This window comes from Triturus cristatus, chromosome 5_2 (genome assembly GCF_964204655.1).
Source record: "Triturus cristatus chromosome 5_2, aTriCri1.1, whole genome shotgun sequence".
Lineage (NCBI taxonomy): Eukaryota > Metazoa > Chordata > Amphibia > Caudata > Salamandridae > Triturus > Triturus cristatus.
This window is the reverse complement of record NC_140588.1, coordinates 668,523,237-668,538,460: the sequence shown is the minus strand read 5'-3', so window position 1 is coordinate 668,538,460 and position 15,224 is coordinate 668,523,237. Positions and strand designations below refer to the sequence as shown.

Sequence of the window (15,224 nt, the reverse complement as noted above, 5' to 3'; positions counted from 1 at the left end):
GCATACAAGGCACTGCACAACGAAGGATCAGCATACATCAACAAGTGCCTGACCTTCCACCAACCGACCAGACACTTTCGCTCAGCTTCCCTCTCCCTCGCAGACACCCCGAGTAAACAGCAGAGGACGCTCATTCTCGCACCTGCCTTCCAAGGTCTGGAACAACCTCCCCCTGCACCTCTGGACCACACTATCGCCCAAGCAATTCAGAGGAGAACGAAAAATCTGGATATCTTGAATATTCAACCCCCATGCAGCAGCAAACAGTTCCAGCACCACGAGACCCCCAAAGGTGAATTGCCAAGCTACATAAATGTATGATTGATTGATTGACTAGTGACTCTCGGCACAGCCAGGAGATCATCAGACAGGAAACAACGAAGTGAAAAAACACAAGGCAACCGCCCTTTACCATCTATGGACCCAGCATCTGAAATGACATTCTTGTATCCATCAGGACAAGTTAAACCCTGCGTCAATGTAGGAAAGAGCTTAAAACACACCTCTATAAAGAACACTACGTCTCAGAGCAGTAACAATCTGCTTTCAGTCTTAGAACCAGCTATCCCAACAGTTAAATGTTGGCTGTACCTTTACTTTTCAGCCTTTAAGGTAGGTTCACGCTATTCAAATACCAGCAAAACACACATATATACATAAATAGTATGACCATTGATCTTTTGGTTTGTGAGGAAAAACGTTTGCACATCACAGTGTACCTTTCATGTAAGAATACTTAATTGTTTGAATAACAAAGATTTCTGGGGAAACCTTAGGTTATCTGCCAGGCTCGTTCAGATAGGACCAGCTACATGACACCTCCATGTATTCAAGTTTGAATGACACGTGAAGAAGAAACAAGTATAAAATATGTAATTGAGGTAAGAGAAAGACATTTCTGAAACAGCTGGACGACAGTTTCAAAAATCTATGGTTTACGCAACATTACCTATGTGACCATATTTTTCAAAAAGGCTCCCGAGTCAGGCTACAGTAGGCCAATAGACTTGAGCATCTACTCTTAGAACCCAAAAAGACAGAACAGGTTTACTACTGAAACAATGCTTAAAGTGGACGGGGAAAAAATGAGACAATTGGCAAAAGAAGAAAAATAAAATAGTGCCTTTGAAAACGGACTAATCACCGGTGTTAGGCAACGATAGATGAGGGTATTGGACTTATTCAACAGGGCTAGGCAGAGATACCTGCAGGACACTGTACTGTCACTATCTACGGCTGCCTTGCCAGTGTCTGCAGATAGGCCCATGAATTCGGTGTAAAATGTGTGGTCAGCCTCGATGAAATTCTTTCCTTGGTCTTATGTGAAGCAGAGAATCGCCTCCAACACTATTAAATCTGCAATAATAATCTAATATAAGAGTGCTCAAAAAGGGCAGCAGCTCTGCTCAACGCGTGATCTCGTCTGACCTGTCTGAACATGGAATTAAATTAAATATGGCCACAAGATCTTCGCCTTTGCCACGTTCTTTCATCCAGGGGATGGAGCCGCGCGGACTCCCCATTTTGAAGGCGAGAATGAAAGAAGCTTAGATAAGGAGACAGAGATTGATTCATCACGGGCTGTATATATGTCTTTACGGAAAAGTTCAGCCTGAAACGCGTGCGGTCACCACCCGACCTCTCGGCCACGCAATAAAACGACCAATCACAGAGGAGAGGACGCCGATAATTAACGGGCAACCTGTTTTAGCAAAGGATATTCCATCTCAGCTCGGATGTCGCCCAGGCGGTGCTGTAATTCGATCAAGTCCTCATCTTTGCTTTCATCAAACACTTTCAGTTGAATGTCCAGCTCCTCGTTGTCCTTCTCTTTCAGCGCCTAATGTAAAAAGAATATAAAATGTGCATTACTGCGGCATCACGAGAGCATTCTTTTCCGTCAATAAATACGTCAATACAAAGAAAAGCCGCATTATAAATTCCCCAATACAGTCAATGCTGGAAATATCATTTTCAGAGGTAAATTGCTTGTATGTTATTTTTCAAGCTATTCTAAAAAGAAAATTCATTTCGTCTATTGCTCTCTGTCCGTAATTGAGAACTGCTTCAGTACAGACCGCGCTGCTACCAAGCTGGATTCACGCGGCAGAGACTTACCTTTCCTATAAATTACATTATGGTTTCATGATGTGTAGAGAAATGTCTTTCTGGAGTTGACAATCAACTAAAATGAATTCCTATCAAATGATATGCCTCATGGTGAAAATATTTGCAGCTTGTTTTGCATTGTCCCTTGCTTTTGAAAATGCCCCCGTTTATTTTAGTGTTACTACTGCGAAATAAAAAAACAAATGCATATATATATATATATATATATATATATATATATATATATATATATATATATATATATATATACATACACACACATACATATATATGGTATATATGGGCTTGTTTATCACCCTGTAGACTCAGAGTGATTTTTCTTATGGAATATATATATATATATATATATATATATATATATATATATATATATATATATATATATATATATATTACCTACTGGCGATAGCCAGTAGGTAGTTATAGTTAGGACCACGTTTCCATAGGAAAACCTCAACATTCTATTTTGAATAACTTTGGCGCCGGTCGACGAATCCTCGCGAATTTCTCAAAATAGGTGGGGCGCTACGCTCCGCTCCTACCCTGAAAGTCTCGGGGGGATTCGTCAAGCGGGGGCTGAGATAAAAGGGGGGTCCCAAAACGCGTTTTTCCCATGCATTTTTCCATAGGACCTTTAGAACGAGCTACAGCCCGAATGGCTGAACAGAATTACTCAAAATTTGGCAGAGAGGTAGTCCCTAGGTCAAGGAAGTGCCTTTTGTAGGTTTGGTGTAAATCTGTTCAGTAGATTCTGAGAAAATAGCCTTTAAATCAATATATATATCTGAGCCAGCTTACGGTACGCTTACCGTACGCTTACGGTAAGCGTACGGTGGCGTGCGCGAGCGCGATTCTGATTGGCTCTTAGATCTTAGTAAACATTCGAATCGGCCGAAACCAGGAAGCGGCGGCCGCCATTTTGTCTCTCGCACTGAGAGAGATTTTTAAAATCGGAAGCCCAAAAACATGTAAAGGGGCTGTTTTGACAACTCCCTCCCACATAGTCATGTTGAGGGAGTCCCCAAACATCCCCCAAGTGCAAAAACGGTTTTATTTTTTTTTCGGCAATTTCGCGGGGTACGCTTACCGTACGCTTACGGTAAGCGTACGGTAAAAAAATAAAAATAAAAAAAACACTATCCACACTTACCCCACCCCCTGTGCTTTTGGTGGCCGAAGGCCACCAAATGTGCTGGGCTTATTACAATGGAAAAAAACACTATCCACACTTACCCCACCCCCTGTGCTTTTGGTGGCCGTAGGCCACCAAATGTACAGGGCTTATTATAAGGGAAAAAAACTTAGCATTTAAAAAACCGTACTAATTCACTGAAAAAACCATAGGTTTCACACACGTTATAGTTAGGAATTAGCATTTAAAAAACCTTGCAAATTCACTGAAAAAACCATAGGTTTCACACATGTTATAGTTAGTGGAAATTTTACTGATAAAAAACCAATGAAATTGCCCCGTTATAGTTAGCGCAGGCAACTATAACTCATGCGACCGCAATCCTCTGCTGATGACATATGTGTCTTTATGAAAAAAAAATATTTGTAATATATGTATAGCTAAAAATGTATGGAAGAAGACATGGGCAAATAAGTGTCTAAATACAGTATTAGCATCAGCAGAGGATTGCGGTCGCGTGAGTTATAGTTGCCTGCGCTAACTATAACGGGGCAATTTCATTGGTTTTTTATCAGTAAAATTTCCACTAACTATAACATGTGTGAAACCTATGGTTTTTTCAGTGAATATATATATATATATATATATACACACACACACACACACACACACATATACACACACACACATATCGTATCAGCTTGACTCCACTCTTGTGCTCTTCCTTGAGGGCTTAACTCCATCATCCATCTTATCTAAAGTATGACTTACACAACTCTTAAAAATAATACGTCAGTATGGGTAATCCTGCATACCAATTTATAACTCAAACTAAGAAAACAAAGGAATAATTTTGATAACCATTGGATTGAATAGGAATATATTTTCTCACACTCAACATTTCAAAATTAAACCTTTTGCTAATGAGAATAAAACCGGGCAAATAAAAAAACTCTTCTCCACTATCCAGTGTATTGTGGGTGACTATAGTAGGTTGCCCAAAGCCACCAAATGAACCATATGCAACATGTTCTATAAGACCGATTCTCAACAAAAACAAATCAAAACTGTAAACATAATTCCAGCTTCCAGATTTAATATATTTTGTCCTACTTCATCAGTGATAACAATCTTTATGATGAAAATGTCTAACCACAAGTTCCTCAGCTAATGAAAACCCCTAGGTGCCAGATTGAATCCGAGTGTATTCACAGCCTTTCTCCTGTGCGCCATCAGGTGGAATTGTTCCAAAACGGAAATTACATCGGAGGTGCATATAAGCACCACTCCTATGTGCCAACATCAGCTGCATTCTTTCTGCACCTTCGGGTGCAGTTTCAGAACTCGTTTTCTACTTTTTAGCTCATCTTCTGCTAAAGATGTTTCCTTCAAAATTCTGTGCAACGGACATATCTCTACTGTCCTCACATGTCCCCAATAAAAGCAACAGGGCTTAAGGCTTGTAGGGACTATCACTAACAGATCACTGTGAGAGATGCCCATGTGGTGTGCATCTAGTGCTAGAGTCATCGAACAACTCAAGATCTGTGGCAATTGCATCTAGAGGAACCAAAAAGTGACCTGGGGACACAAAGCCAAACTCTCTGCAGCCAAACCTTATAGGAAGGCATGTAAGACCTGCTGCATGTTCAACCTCAACTCTGGGGATGATGCTCATTCTGACTTCAAACCCATCGCCACACTCCACACCGGTTCCTGCCATGTTGACACCAGCTCTGACCCCGTAGGTGGACCAGGTTGTTTTGTCAGACTCCAAGCTGAATCCAATACAACCTTCACTGAAGCTGCATCCTACGCAAGTTCGGACACCGCCAGTCCATCCTCATTCTGGCTCAGACAGAACATTGCCACTACCTAGGGGTAGCCTAAAAACTCCTAAATCTATTCAGAACATGGTTTCCAAGACTTGGGTGATGACGATAAACATCACAGGCATGATGCACCCCCCTATTATGATGATGACGAACCTCCCCTGAAATTGGGTTGAGTTTCACCCCAGACTCTCCATAGAAGAATCGGCCTCGTAAGCTGTGGTGAAAGTTCTTGAATTACAGCTACCATCTATTGAGGTCAAAACTAACATACTAACAGAGGTTATGCAACCTGGGCAGATGGAACGGCTTCTCCCTTACAGTGAAGGTCTTTTAGACATGCTAACGGGCACTTGGGACAAACCCTGTTGTTGCCAGCTGGTAAATGGTCAAGTGGCTAGAAAATAATGTATTGCCTCAGAAGACTCTACCTTCCTTACTCAACATTCTACACCTGAAAGCCTGGTGGTTCAGGCATCTACAAGTAAACTAAACTCAAACTGTATAACTCCTTCTGAGAGAGAATCTAAACACGTGGAGGCATTTGTCAAAAACAATATTTTCCTCTGTGAGTCTCACCCTACGTTCAGTTATTTTCAGCTGCCTAGCCGATAGCCAGCAACATCTTACAGTCAGTCACTGAACAGTATTGTGCCAATTTGGCACAGATCATCAAGGATGACTAAGATGCACTGAACTATGTAATCTGCTATAGGCTAGTCAATACTGGATGCTTAGACTGGACAGTCGGTACAGGAATGGGGATTCAGTACCACGTGTGAATGAGATACGCAGGTGTTTCAGGTGACATCCAAGTTTAATTTACCAATATGCTCTTTGACGGCACCTTACTTTTAGAAGACAAAACTGACTCGGCATTGGAGTGCATCAAACAAAGCTGGGCCACAGCGCACACCTTCGACCTTTTTGTGATAATGTGCCAGTATCCCCAAGAAGTTTGCCCCTTTTGAGGCTTCTGAATGGGCTATGGCACAAAGGCCCTTCACCCCAGCAACAGATCCATGGTCCTTTTAAAGCAGGGTTGGCGATCCAGCTGTCAAAGTCCAGGCCTTAAGAGGCAGCATATTGCTCAGCCTCCTGCCCATTGTTTTCGCTTTCAAGCACTTTAGCTTGTCCTCTGCAGCAAATAGACAACCACCATGTTGGAGGGATCCAACTTAGTTGTGCTTGATTTATCTTGTACTCCTACCTCCCAGATGGTCCTTGTGTGGATTTCACATTTTGCATTTGGTGGACTGACATTTAGACTGGAAAGGCGGATCAGAATGACACTGTGGATAGACAGCACCTAGCACTTCTCACATCAAAACTTTCTGCCACAGCAGCATGGTGTTGCCCAGTCCACTTTGCTCCAATGTGTTCTACATCTTGATCATCCTTATCCACTCTGCAAGTGGCAACTGGTGGTTGGAAAACCTTGAGCCGAAGGGAGATCTGTGCCTGCTCCAATTTCAAGACACATTCACATTTTAAAGGATACTGTTGCAGCGGATACCGGGCCCTTTTTATTTAAAAACATAAATAGAAATCTCATTATTGTAATTCTCTATCATATTACTTAATTCTCCAACACTCACTTGATCCGCCGATGGATTAATTTCAAGTTAATAATTAGATTCCAGTATATGACTCTCAATACCAGACTATATAGATAAAGAATTATTAGTGCTAGTCCGAATCTTCTAAATAAATTTAGTCGGACTAAAATCATGCAGACCCATAGTTCTGTTAATGCAATACAAAACAATACCATTAGTACCTGATGATTAGAGATTTCTCTAGACTGATATTTCCATGTCAATAATATATCAATTGGAATGCACAATCAACTTAAGGAGACAAATCATGATAAGACGGACAGTGGTTTAGTTAAAGGTCAAATTTATCAAAATTATTTAAAGGTTAGTGCATCATTAATAAACATTTAGGATATAAAGAGTGCAGGACAGTCTAATTAGTTTGTGGTTTCCAAAAGTGGAAAGGAGCTTTGGAAAGTTCAGCAAGAGCATGAGCCAGAACAACTTATGTGCAGTGTCCCATCGGGAAAGAGTCCAAGATTGGCACACACGCGTATGCGCTAGACCTGAAAGGATCCCAACGGAAAGATGCAGAAAGGTTAAAGTGCGGTCTCCAGTGTCTGTCCGAGAGCTAGTTCCGGGGTGACACCTCCTTGATCACCTCATTTTGTCAGACCACTCAGTCCATTGGTCAGTTTGTATAAGATGGTTGTCATATGGTATAAAGGAAGAAATATATTATAGGAAGAGGTGGCATAGCACAGGTAATTTGTCAGATCATCCGTTGTATGCATCTCCAAACAATGTTCCTTTAGTAACAGGCACATGAGTGAGTTCAAGGATACAGTTTCCCATAGCAGATGTTCCCAAAGTAACAAGTTATGTTGCAAATAGTCCTTGTAAGTGAGTGAGAACTCTTCTCGTTCACAGTTTCATTTCACATTGAAAGTTCAGGAAAACATCTCACAAGTGTAAGATAAAGCAGAGAAGGGAAAAATGCAGGCCTATAATAAAGTCAGGTTAAAATATGCAGAATATGAAGTAATGGAAATATACATTTCATAAAAGAAATCAAAATTCTAAAAATCCTTTCAAACTGTAAGCACTCAAAATATGTTATTTGCTGAATTACAAAGATCACATATAACTATGGCATATTACTGCATTTTCAAGGTACTAATGTGTTATCTCAAATCATAAAATATGAATGTCTTTTCAAATGTTTTACATTAGTACACATATAAAGATCATCATTTGAAGGTTTCAGGACACCTGCACCAAATGTTCACTAAGCAACCTTATTTATAAACATACAAACACACTGAAAGCCTCAAGCAGCAGAACAACTATACAGCTGACATTATGGCTTTTTAAGGAACAGTGTACAAGAGGAGTAACTCAGCGGCATCTGTGTGATGAACCAGCGACACATTTAGGTGCTAGTGCAAGAGAGAAAGAAGCTAAGTAGTAATCAACAAAATAGAGAACTAGGCATGGCAAGTACTGTATAAATCCCAACAAATTTAGAAAAATGCAATATACTATGTACAAGGCCGGACTGGAAACTTAAAACAGCCCTGGCAAAAATTAACATTTCAGCCCGCGTGGGCAGACGTGCTAATGTGCGCTAGATCAAGTTGCGGCCGCCGTCGGTAATGAGCACGATCATTCCTAGAGGCTGAAACCGGCCTCCAAATGTCAATACCGGCCTCCTGGGGCTCCAGCCTCCCGGGGAATGGGCCGCTTGCCCGGCTGGCCAGTCCGACCTTGACTATGTATTACGTATTCCTTGGAGACGCTCATTAACTCCATTACACACTTGCTTATTGGTTGTATGTGGACCATCAAACCACTTATCCCTGATACTGTGAAATCACATGGTCTGCAAATCAGGACAAACAATTGTGTACGTTTTTTACTTTATAAGGAAAGAAGCCAGGTCTTCTCTATTTTTAAAAAAAATTATTTTTATTAACCATCAACAAAGTCGACAATACAGGGCATAGAGAAGTACAGACATATATGCTTCGAGTCCTAGGGTATTCATGGGTACAAACTTACAATATCCTTTTAACTGCGACATGGTTTAAGGTGTAAGTTGGTCTTCGGAAATACGGTCCAGGGGGGAAAGCACAGATACATCCTCGATATTTATTCCATTTGTCCCAGATGGAGGACCACTTCCTTGGACACCTACGGGAGACATACACAGTTTTTTCCCTGATCATGCACCAGTCCATGTCTTTTTTCCAGGAGTTTAACCCGGGTGGTTCCCTCGCCCCCCATGACTGTGCTATGTTCCGTTTGGCAAACATCTGACCCAAAGTGACCCATAGCCTATCTCTGCTGTTAAGGTCTGTGGGCTCCCAGATATTCAAGAGGCACTTCCTGTCACCCGACTCATACACTCCAGCACTCCTGACCAGTAGGTCTGAATGAGGGGGCATTCCCAAATTATGTGCATAAAGGATCCAATCTGTCCACATCCACGCCTACAATCACCCTCATCCTTCTTACCCATTTTAACCAGTGTTGGACCAGAGATGTAGATCCGGTGAAGGATCTTTAATTGCACCAGACGTAGTCTGGATGAGATGGCCACCTCTTTAGTGGAGGCCAAGGCCTCCTGCCATTCCTCATCGTCTATCTCAAGCCCGTCGCACTCCCAGCACTGTCTCAGAGGTATTAGGGGGTCAGGTATATTGTTGACTAGCTTTTTGTACTTCAGTGATATTACCCCGTCTGGTAAGTAGCCATCAAATAGTCTGTCCTCTACCGGTGAGGCATCTGGTAGGGAGGTGTCCCCATGTATGTTCGACTGTAATGCGTGCTTGACTTGCAGGTAGCGGAAGTGTTCTGAATCCGCGAGGTCGTGGCTTTGCTGTAGGTCTGCGAACGGCATCACCCCACCTCCCTTCCACAGGTCACCAATTGTTGAGATCCCTATCAAGTCCCACTTGTCGAATCCCTTGGTGGTTACCAGTGTGCCCAACTTTTCCGAGTCCCAAAAGGTGGTTGCCAGTGTAAGTTTGCCATCCCACCCCAGACTTTTACTAGCCATGTGCCACACAGCCACCAAGTGTTTAGTCGGGCCCGTGAGATGATATCGGCGGGGTCTGGAATATAAGGCTCTGTGGTATGCGCCCCAGGAAGTAGCCATTTATACATCCTGTAAGCCGGATCATCTTCAGGTTTATATACACAGTGATTTATGGCCGCCAGATGTGCAGCCCAATAATATCTCCCTATGTCAGGTAGACCAATACCCCCATCGTACCAGCCCAGAACCAGCTTCTGGAGTGCTATCCGAGGCCTACCCTCCCACAGCAGGTTTCTCTGTAGGGCTTCTATTTCTCTAAAATAACTTGTTGGGACTGGATCAAGTGAATTCTGCAGGGCGTATAAGAAGCACGGTAGTGACATCATCTTAAATAATGCTGCCCTCCCCAGGAGCGAGAGCGGAAGTTGCCTCCACACCTCAACATCACGTTTAAGCCTCATTAGAGAGGGGCACAAATTACGCTCATAGTGAAGCTTGGAGTCAGCCGTGATAAATATGCCCAAGTATCGGAAACCCTCACTTGCCAATTGTATTGGGCAGTTGTGGGGCAGGGGTGGGGGCTCCCCACTAAGGACGTATAGTAGGGACTTGCTCCAATTTATTTTGTAACACGAGTACCTCCCGAAGACGGTGAAAATGTCAAGGACAACTTGTAGGGAGGACCTGGGGGGAGGCCAGGTCTACTCTATTGATAGAATTATCTTTTGAAAGTAAAAAAAAAACGAAATAGATATGAACAAAGTGAGAACTCATATGGCTGCAGAGGAAAGAGGATAATCAAGTTTGGGAAGGTGGACAGCACATGATGGTCCAGATATCCTTTCATTCTACGCTTCATTTGTTAACTGTTCGTGGTTATAAAGAGTGTGCCTCCTCCTCGCCACGGGGAAAAGAGCAGAGGAAGGAGAGAGGCTTGAATAGAACGAGGGGAACCTGCATAATAATGAGCTCCATTCACAAAAGGATTGGTCCAGCCCTCTGACAAAGCTAGACAAGTCCTTCACTTAGAAGGAGGCAAGGCAAGGACAGATAAGGTGAACCTAATGCCAGCACCTAGGCTTCATAGGTGTAACGTGGCGCTACAAGTCTGCATTCCTTGAAAAGATGGCAAGTAGGATTTCAGCAACTCCAGTGGCCTTGGGAATCGTACAAAATGTTGGCTAAGATATAGGAAGCAAAGCTTTAACAGTTAAAGTTTTTTTTTAGCTCATTCGCAATTTATATGAGCGTAATTTTTTGTAAACATTGACAGCCACTGCTTGTATTTTACGACTGAATGGGAACGATATCTTTCATAAACAAAAATATAATCCGAAACAGTGGTGGAGCACAGGGATTGCACATTCAAGGGAAATAGAAGCGTGTGAATCCATTTGACTTCACTTGTTAGATACAGGTGATGTACGAATCAAAAGTTGCTAAATATATACCCTGTGGGAGCGAGCATCACTGAAGCGCAAGAGCCATTCATAAATGGGACCGTCCTTTGAGGCCAGTGTGCTTTAAACGAGATTATAATCTGAAGGCAATTCGACACCCTATCCAAGAAACAACAGTGGAATGAGTTGTCTAGGTACATTCATAACCAGAAACATGCTGGAAATCAGTTTTTGTGGTAGGCGGATTTTGAGAGTGAAGATGGCATAGTGGCGTGTTCTTCAAATGTGCTGCATGCTAGGGCATCCAAATTGTATTTCAAGTTGATAACAAGAGGGGGGCTGGTCCGCTACAGCTTAATAGGGCACTCAGAGGTGGCCAAGCTAAGAGAAAGCAGTCCTATGCCGGTGAGTAACCGTTCTTCTCTTAGAAGTGAGGATGGTCTGAGGGACAGCAGACAATCATGGAAACCTACGGGAAAGTAAGGAGTACACCTCTCTTTGTATTGCCCCACCCCCTTCCCTGCTAGCAAAAAAACAGTGCCCACGACAGCTAACGCTGAATGTTTTGCTTTGTTTTGTGTTATTTGAGCCACAGCATAGCTCAGCATTGCATGGTTCACAGTTGTTTGTGTTGAGCACAGGATTTGGATACAACAATACACCAATCAGGCACCACCCTCGCATGCAAGCGACGGCCCGAGTAAAATTTGTATTCCTCCATACAACGTTCAATTTTAGGGTTGGTAGAATAAAGTTTCAGCTTTTGTTAGGGTAGCACATGGAGAATATACAGTGTCTTTTAAATGCATTATGGAATAGCTGCAGGTGAGAGTGGCCCTCGCCCAAGGGCAGCTTCCCATTGCGTGATTTAGGCACCCCCGCAGCCGGAGGAGGTTATGATTAAAGAAATAGTCCTCACGGACTTTTAAAGCAGACTGTGTAATGCCACAAGTAAAAAGTCCAGTTGTTATGGGAGGTTACAAATGCAGACAAAGAAGTACCAAGGAGGGACTGCTAAGCCTTTTTGCAAATGAAAAGCAACGATTTCACAAGGATAGTAACAGGAGCTGTTTGGAAAGAGGGGCGGGGAAAAGGGCGGAGCTTCTATGCCGTACCTCAATACAGCATGGCTCACAGAGCAACGCATGCGCTGCCCAGGTTCGACCTAAAAAAGGAAAAGGTTTTTGATAGTGATGGACTGGAGAGCGGAACGGTTTGCTGGTCTGCTGTGAAATAGTAAAGGAAGAGTAAGCCTGTGCCTTCATTTGTGTTCTGCAGAGAAAGCAGTGACCGAGGCAATGAGAATGTTGGGGCTCTCCAAGACTGAAGTAAAATTATACATAAAGTGAATTATTTCATGACATTGAGTAACATATTAAGAAGTTAATGACAGACCTCAAGACCAGAGGTAAGATAATTTCAAAAGACTGACAGGATGTACTTGAGAAAACAGGTAGCTGTGGATCACCAAGTAAACTGCAGTTTGGTACACCCAGGATGGAAAAGTGTCAGAAAAGAATTCAAGTGTATGGATAGTGCAGTGGATAACAGAATCATTCAGCTGACTGCATTTATTGGGGTAAAAAGGATCGAAACCCCATTCAAACCAAGTGACACAGAGGAAAAATGTATTAGGGAAATTTGACTCAAATGCAAGAACACCAGGCACTTTAGTGATGCTTGCCTGAGTACTGAACTGATGGGAATGTCAAACTACATGCTCCCGCTCTGAAGTACACAGCCCAATATAGCAGAAATAAAGGGCCTTACTAAGAGTTTGGGGGATGGGATACTCTGCCACAAATTTGGCGGAAGGCCTGTCCACCTTAGTGCAAGTGCATTATAGCCTATGACACCTGTAATACAGCATAAGAGTGCCATGTTTTGAAGGAGTATCCCTTCTGCCAAACTGTAACTAAGGTGCAAAGTATTTGCTTGGAGAACACAATGTATTCACATATGTCTACAATGAAGGCTGAGTTTTTATTTGCATTTTCTTTTTCTTCACAATTATCCCAGCTTTTCCAAAAGGGATAGGCAATTCATGGAGATGGGGGGTATTTCAGTCATTTGACTCAATTCAGAATAATGTCACATTTGATTCAAATTAATTCTGTATCTCACTAGAAGATGATGCTTTGACCTGCCTCAGGCTTTTGTAAAGTGGCAATTTGCATTTAGAAAGAAATGTAAATACTCCAAATAATGTCTACATTATTACAATTAAAGCTAATCACTCATGTATTAAGGTAAATCCCTTTTGTGAGCAACTTAGTATTTCTTTTAAATAAAGCAGGACTTGTTAATAGCGCCATATACTCAGAATCCAAGATCTCAACTATTCGAGAACAGAAATTAAATCAATTGTTAGCTAACCCTGTAAGGTTTAGCGATTAGTGGCCGTACATGTTGAGAACAATTGTGTAGCAAAATTCTTAATGCAACCTGAAAAATGCATGTCTTGGGTTAGTTACCTAATTAATTGATTGGTTAGTTAATGCACTTCATTGGTTAGTTTAATATACTGGGAAATCACTCCAATTATTGGTTATCAGTTGATCAACGGCATACACTACCTAATTGTTTTAGATACATTTTGATGCAATTTGTTAAGGTGGTATGCATATTTCAATAAAAAATTACAATATCAGTTTCCATTGGTCAACACAGAGACGCATTCTTTGGCTGGCTTATACAGAGCTACATGAAGATTGGCCTTTCGTTCCATTCCTAAACACATTCTTCTTCCTACGATAAAGTGTATTGTTTTGGAGAGTCAGACACCACCCGCCAAGATCTGTGATGGTACAAATGACACACGAGGAGACAATGACAAGCGCACCATGCATTATTACAATAATGTTCAGATTATTGGCCTCCTTCCAGCAATTCCACATTCACAGAGTGGGGTGGTGATCTCATTTTATAAAGATAATGATCGGGGCGTCCTGCCCACTTTGCAACTCCATGGTAATGCTTTTTTATTTTTGCAGTTGCATTCGTTGCTTAACCCCTTCGACGCGCATGACGGAGCGGTGCCGTCATGCACGTCGGTTGCGCTGTGCGCATGACGGAACCGTTCCGTCATGGCCCCGCCCGCGCACGGAATCTTCAGCGTGGCGCGGAAATCCGCGCCACGCTGAAGGGGTTAATTTGAGCCAGAGGTGGGAGGTAAAGCTCAACTGTACTTATTTTTGTGGACCAGGACTTATTTTTTTACTATCAGATTATGACCCGGTGCAAGAAAGAAGAAGTAAGAAAAATATAGAAAAGCAGTAATACAAGAAGAGATTAAAAGAACCTATAAGAGTGACCTGAAGGGGCAAGTAGTGCTTGATGGTGGACGAAAGAGGCGTGAGATGGAATCAAGAGTAGGCAATCCTGACATTCAGCAGTGCCGCCACAGGCTTCAGATAATATCTTAGGTCCATGGCACATATTCTTTTACAAATTAAGCAATGGTTTCACTGCTATCATTCTAGGAACTCAATCCTGTCCCTATGATGCACATTAGAGGTACTTGTAATAGGCTATACTTCCTTGAGCACTAATAGGGGTGATAGGGATAAACAGAAGAGGAAACTATGCCCAAGAAAGGCAGGTGATGAAAGACGCTGAAATGCAAAGATAAATGAGCACTGAGGACATATCGTTTTTATTCAGGCAAATCCCAATAGGGTGGACATTCCCATTTGCACCAGCATCAGTTTATAATTTAGGCCTAACTGGGGACCCTCCAGAGCAAAACACATGCTATTAGCGGCTTATCATCTTTTTTTTAGATTAGAAATGCATAATGCAATTCTGGTGAACATTGCACCCCACAGGTCAGGGATATGCCCAGTGCTGTAAATGGTATATGGAAGGGAAGTTTGCATACTCATACTATAGAATACCTGGTTGCTATCAAGAAGTGCTGGTACTCTCCAATTAAAAGTATTGCACTAGAGCAGAGAAGTGCAGATACTCTCGATTTCAACTTAAAGCAGTGCCTGATCAGTTAAAGCACTGGATATACCAGATGTTCAATTTCCACCCCAAATTATGTGGGGCCTGAATGTCTTGTATGCACTATTTAAAAATAACATACATTTAGCTTTCTTCATGAACATTGACAACTGATCCTTGTACCAATGCACAAAATGTGCTGTT

General features: G+C 42.2%; 1 protein-coding gene across 4 annotated transcripts in view; it reads right to left on the bottom strand.

Moving 5' to 3' along the window:
* Positions 1-15,224, bottom strand: part of DIAPH2 (diaphanous related formin 2) — a 3,515,124-nt gene that overhangs the window by 2,430,360 nt on the left and 1,069,540 nt on the right. For all 4 annotated transcript variants that reach the window (XM_085607750.1, XM_085607751.1, XM_085607752.1 and 1 more), the window contains one exon: positions 1,722-1,840. In XM_085607750.1, coding sequence (XP_085463876.1) covers positions 1,722-1,840 — 119 coding nt within the window. The remainder of the gene's footprint in view (positions 1-1,721; positions 1,841-15,224) is intronic.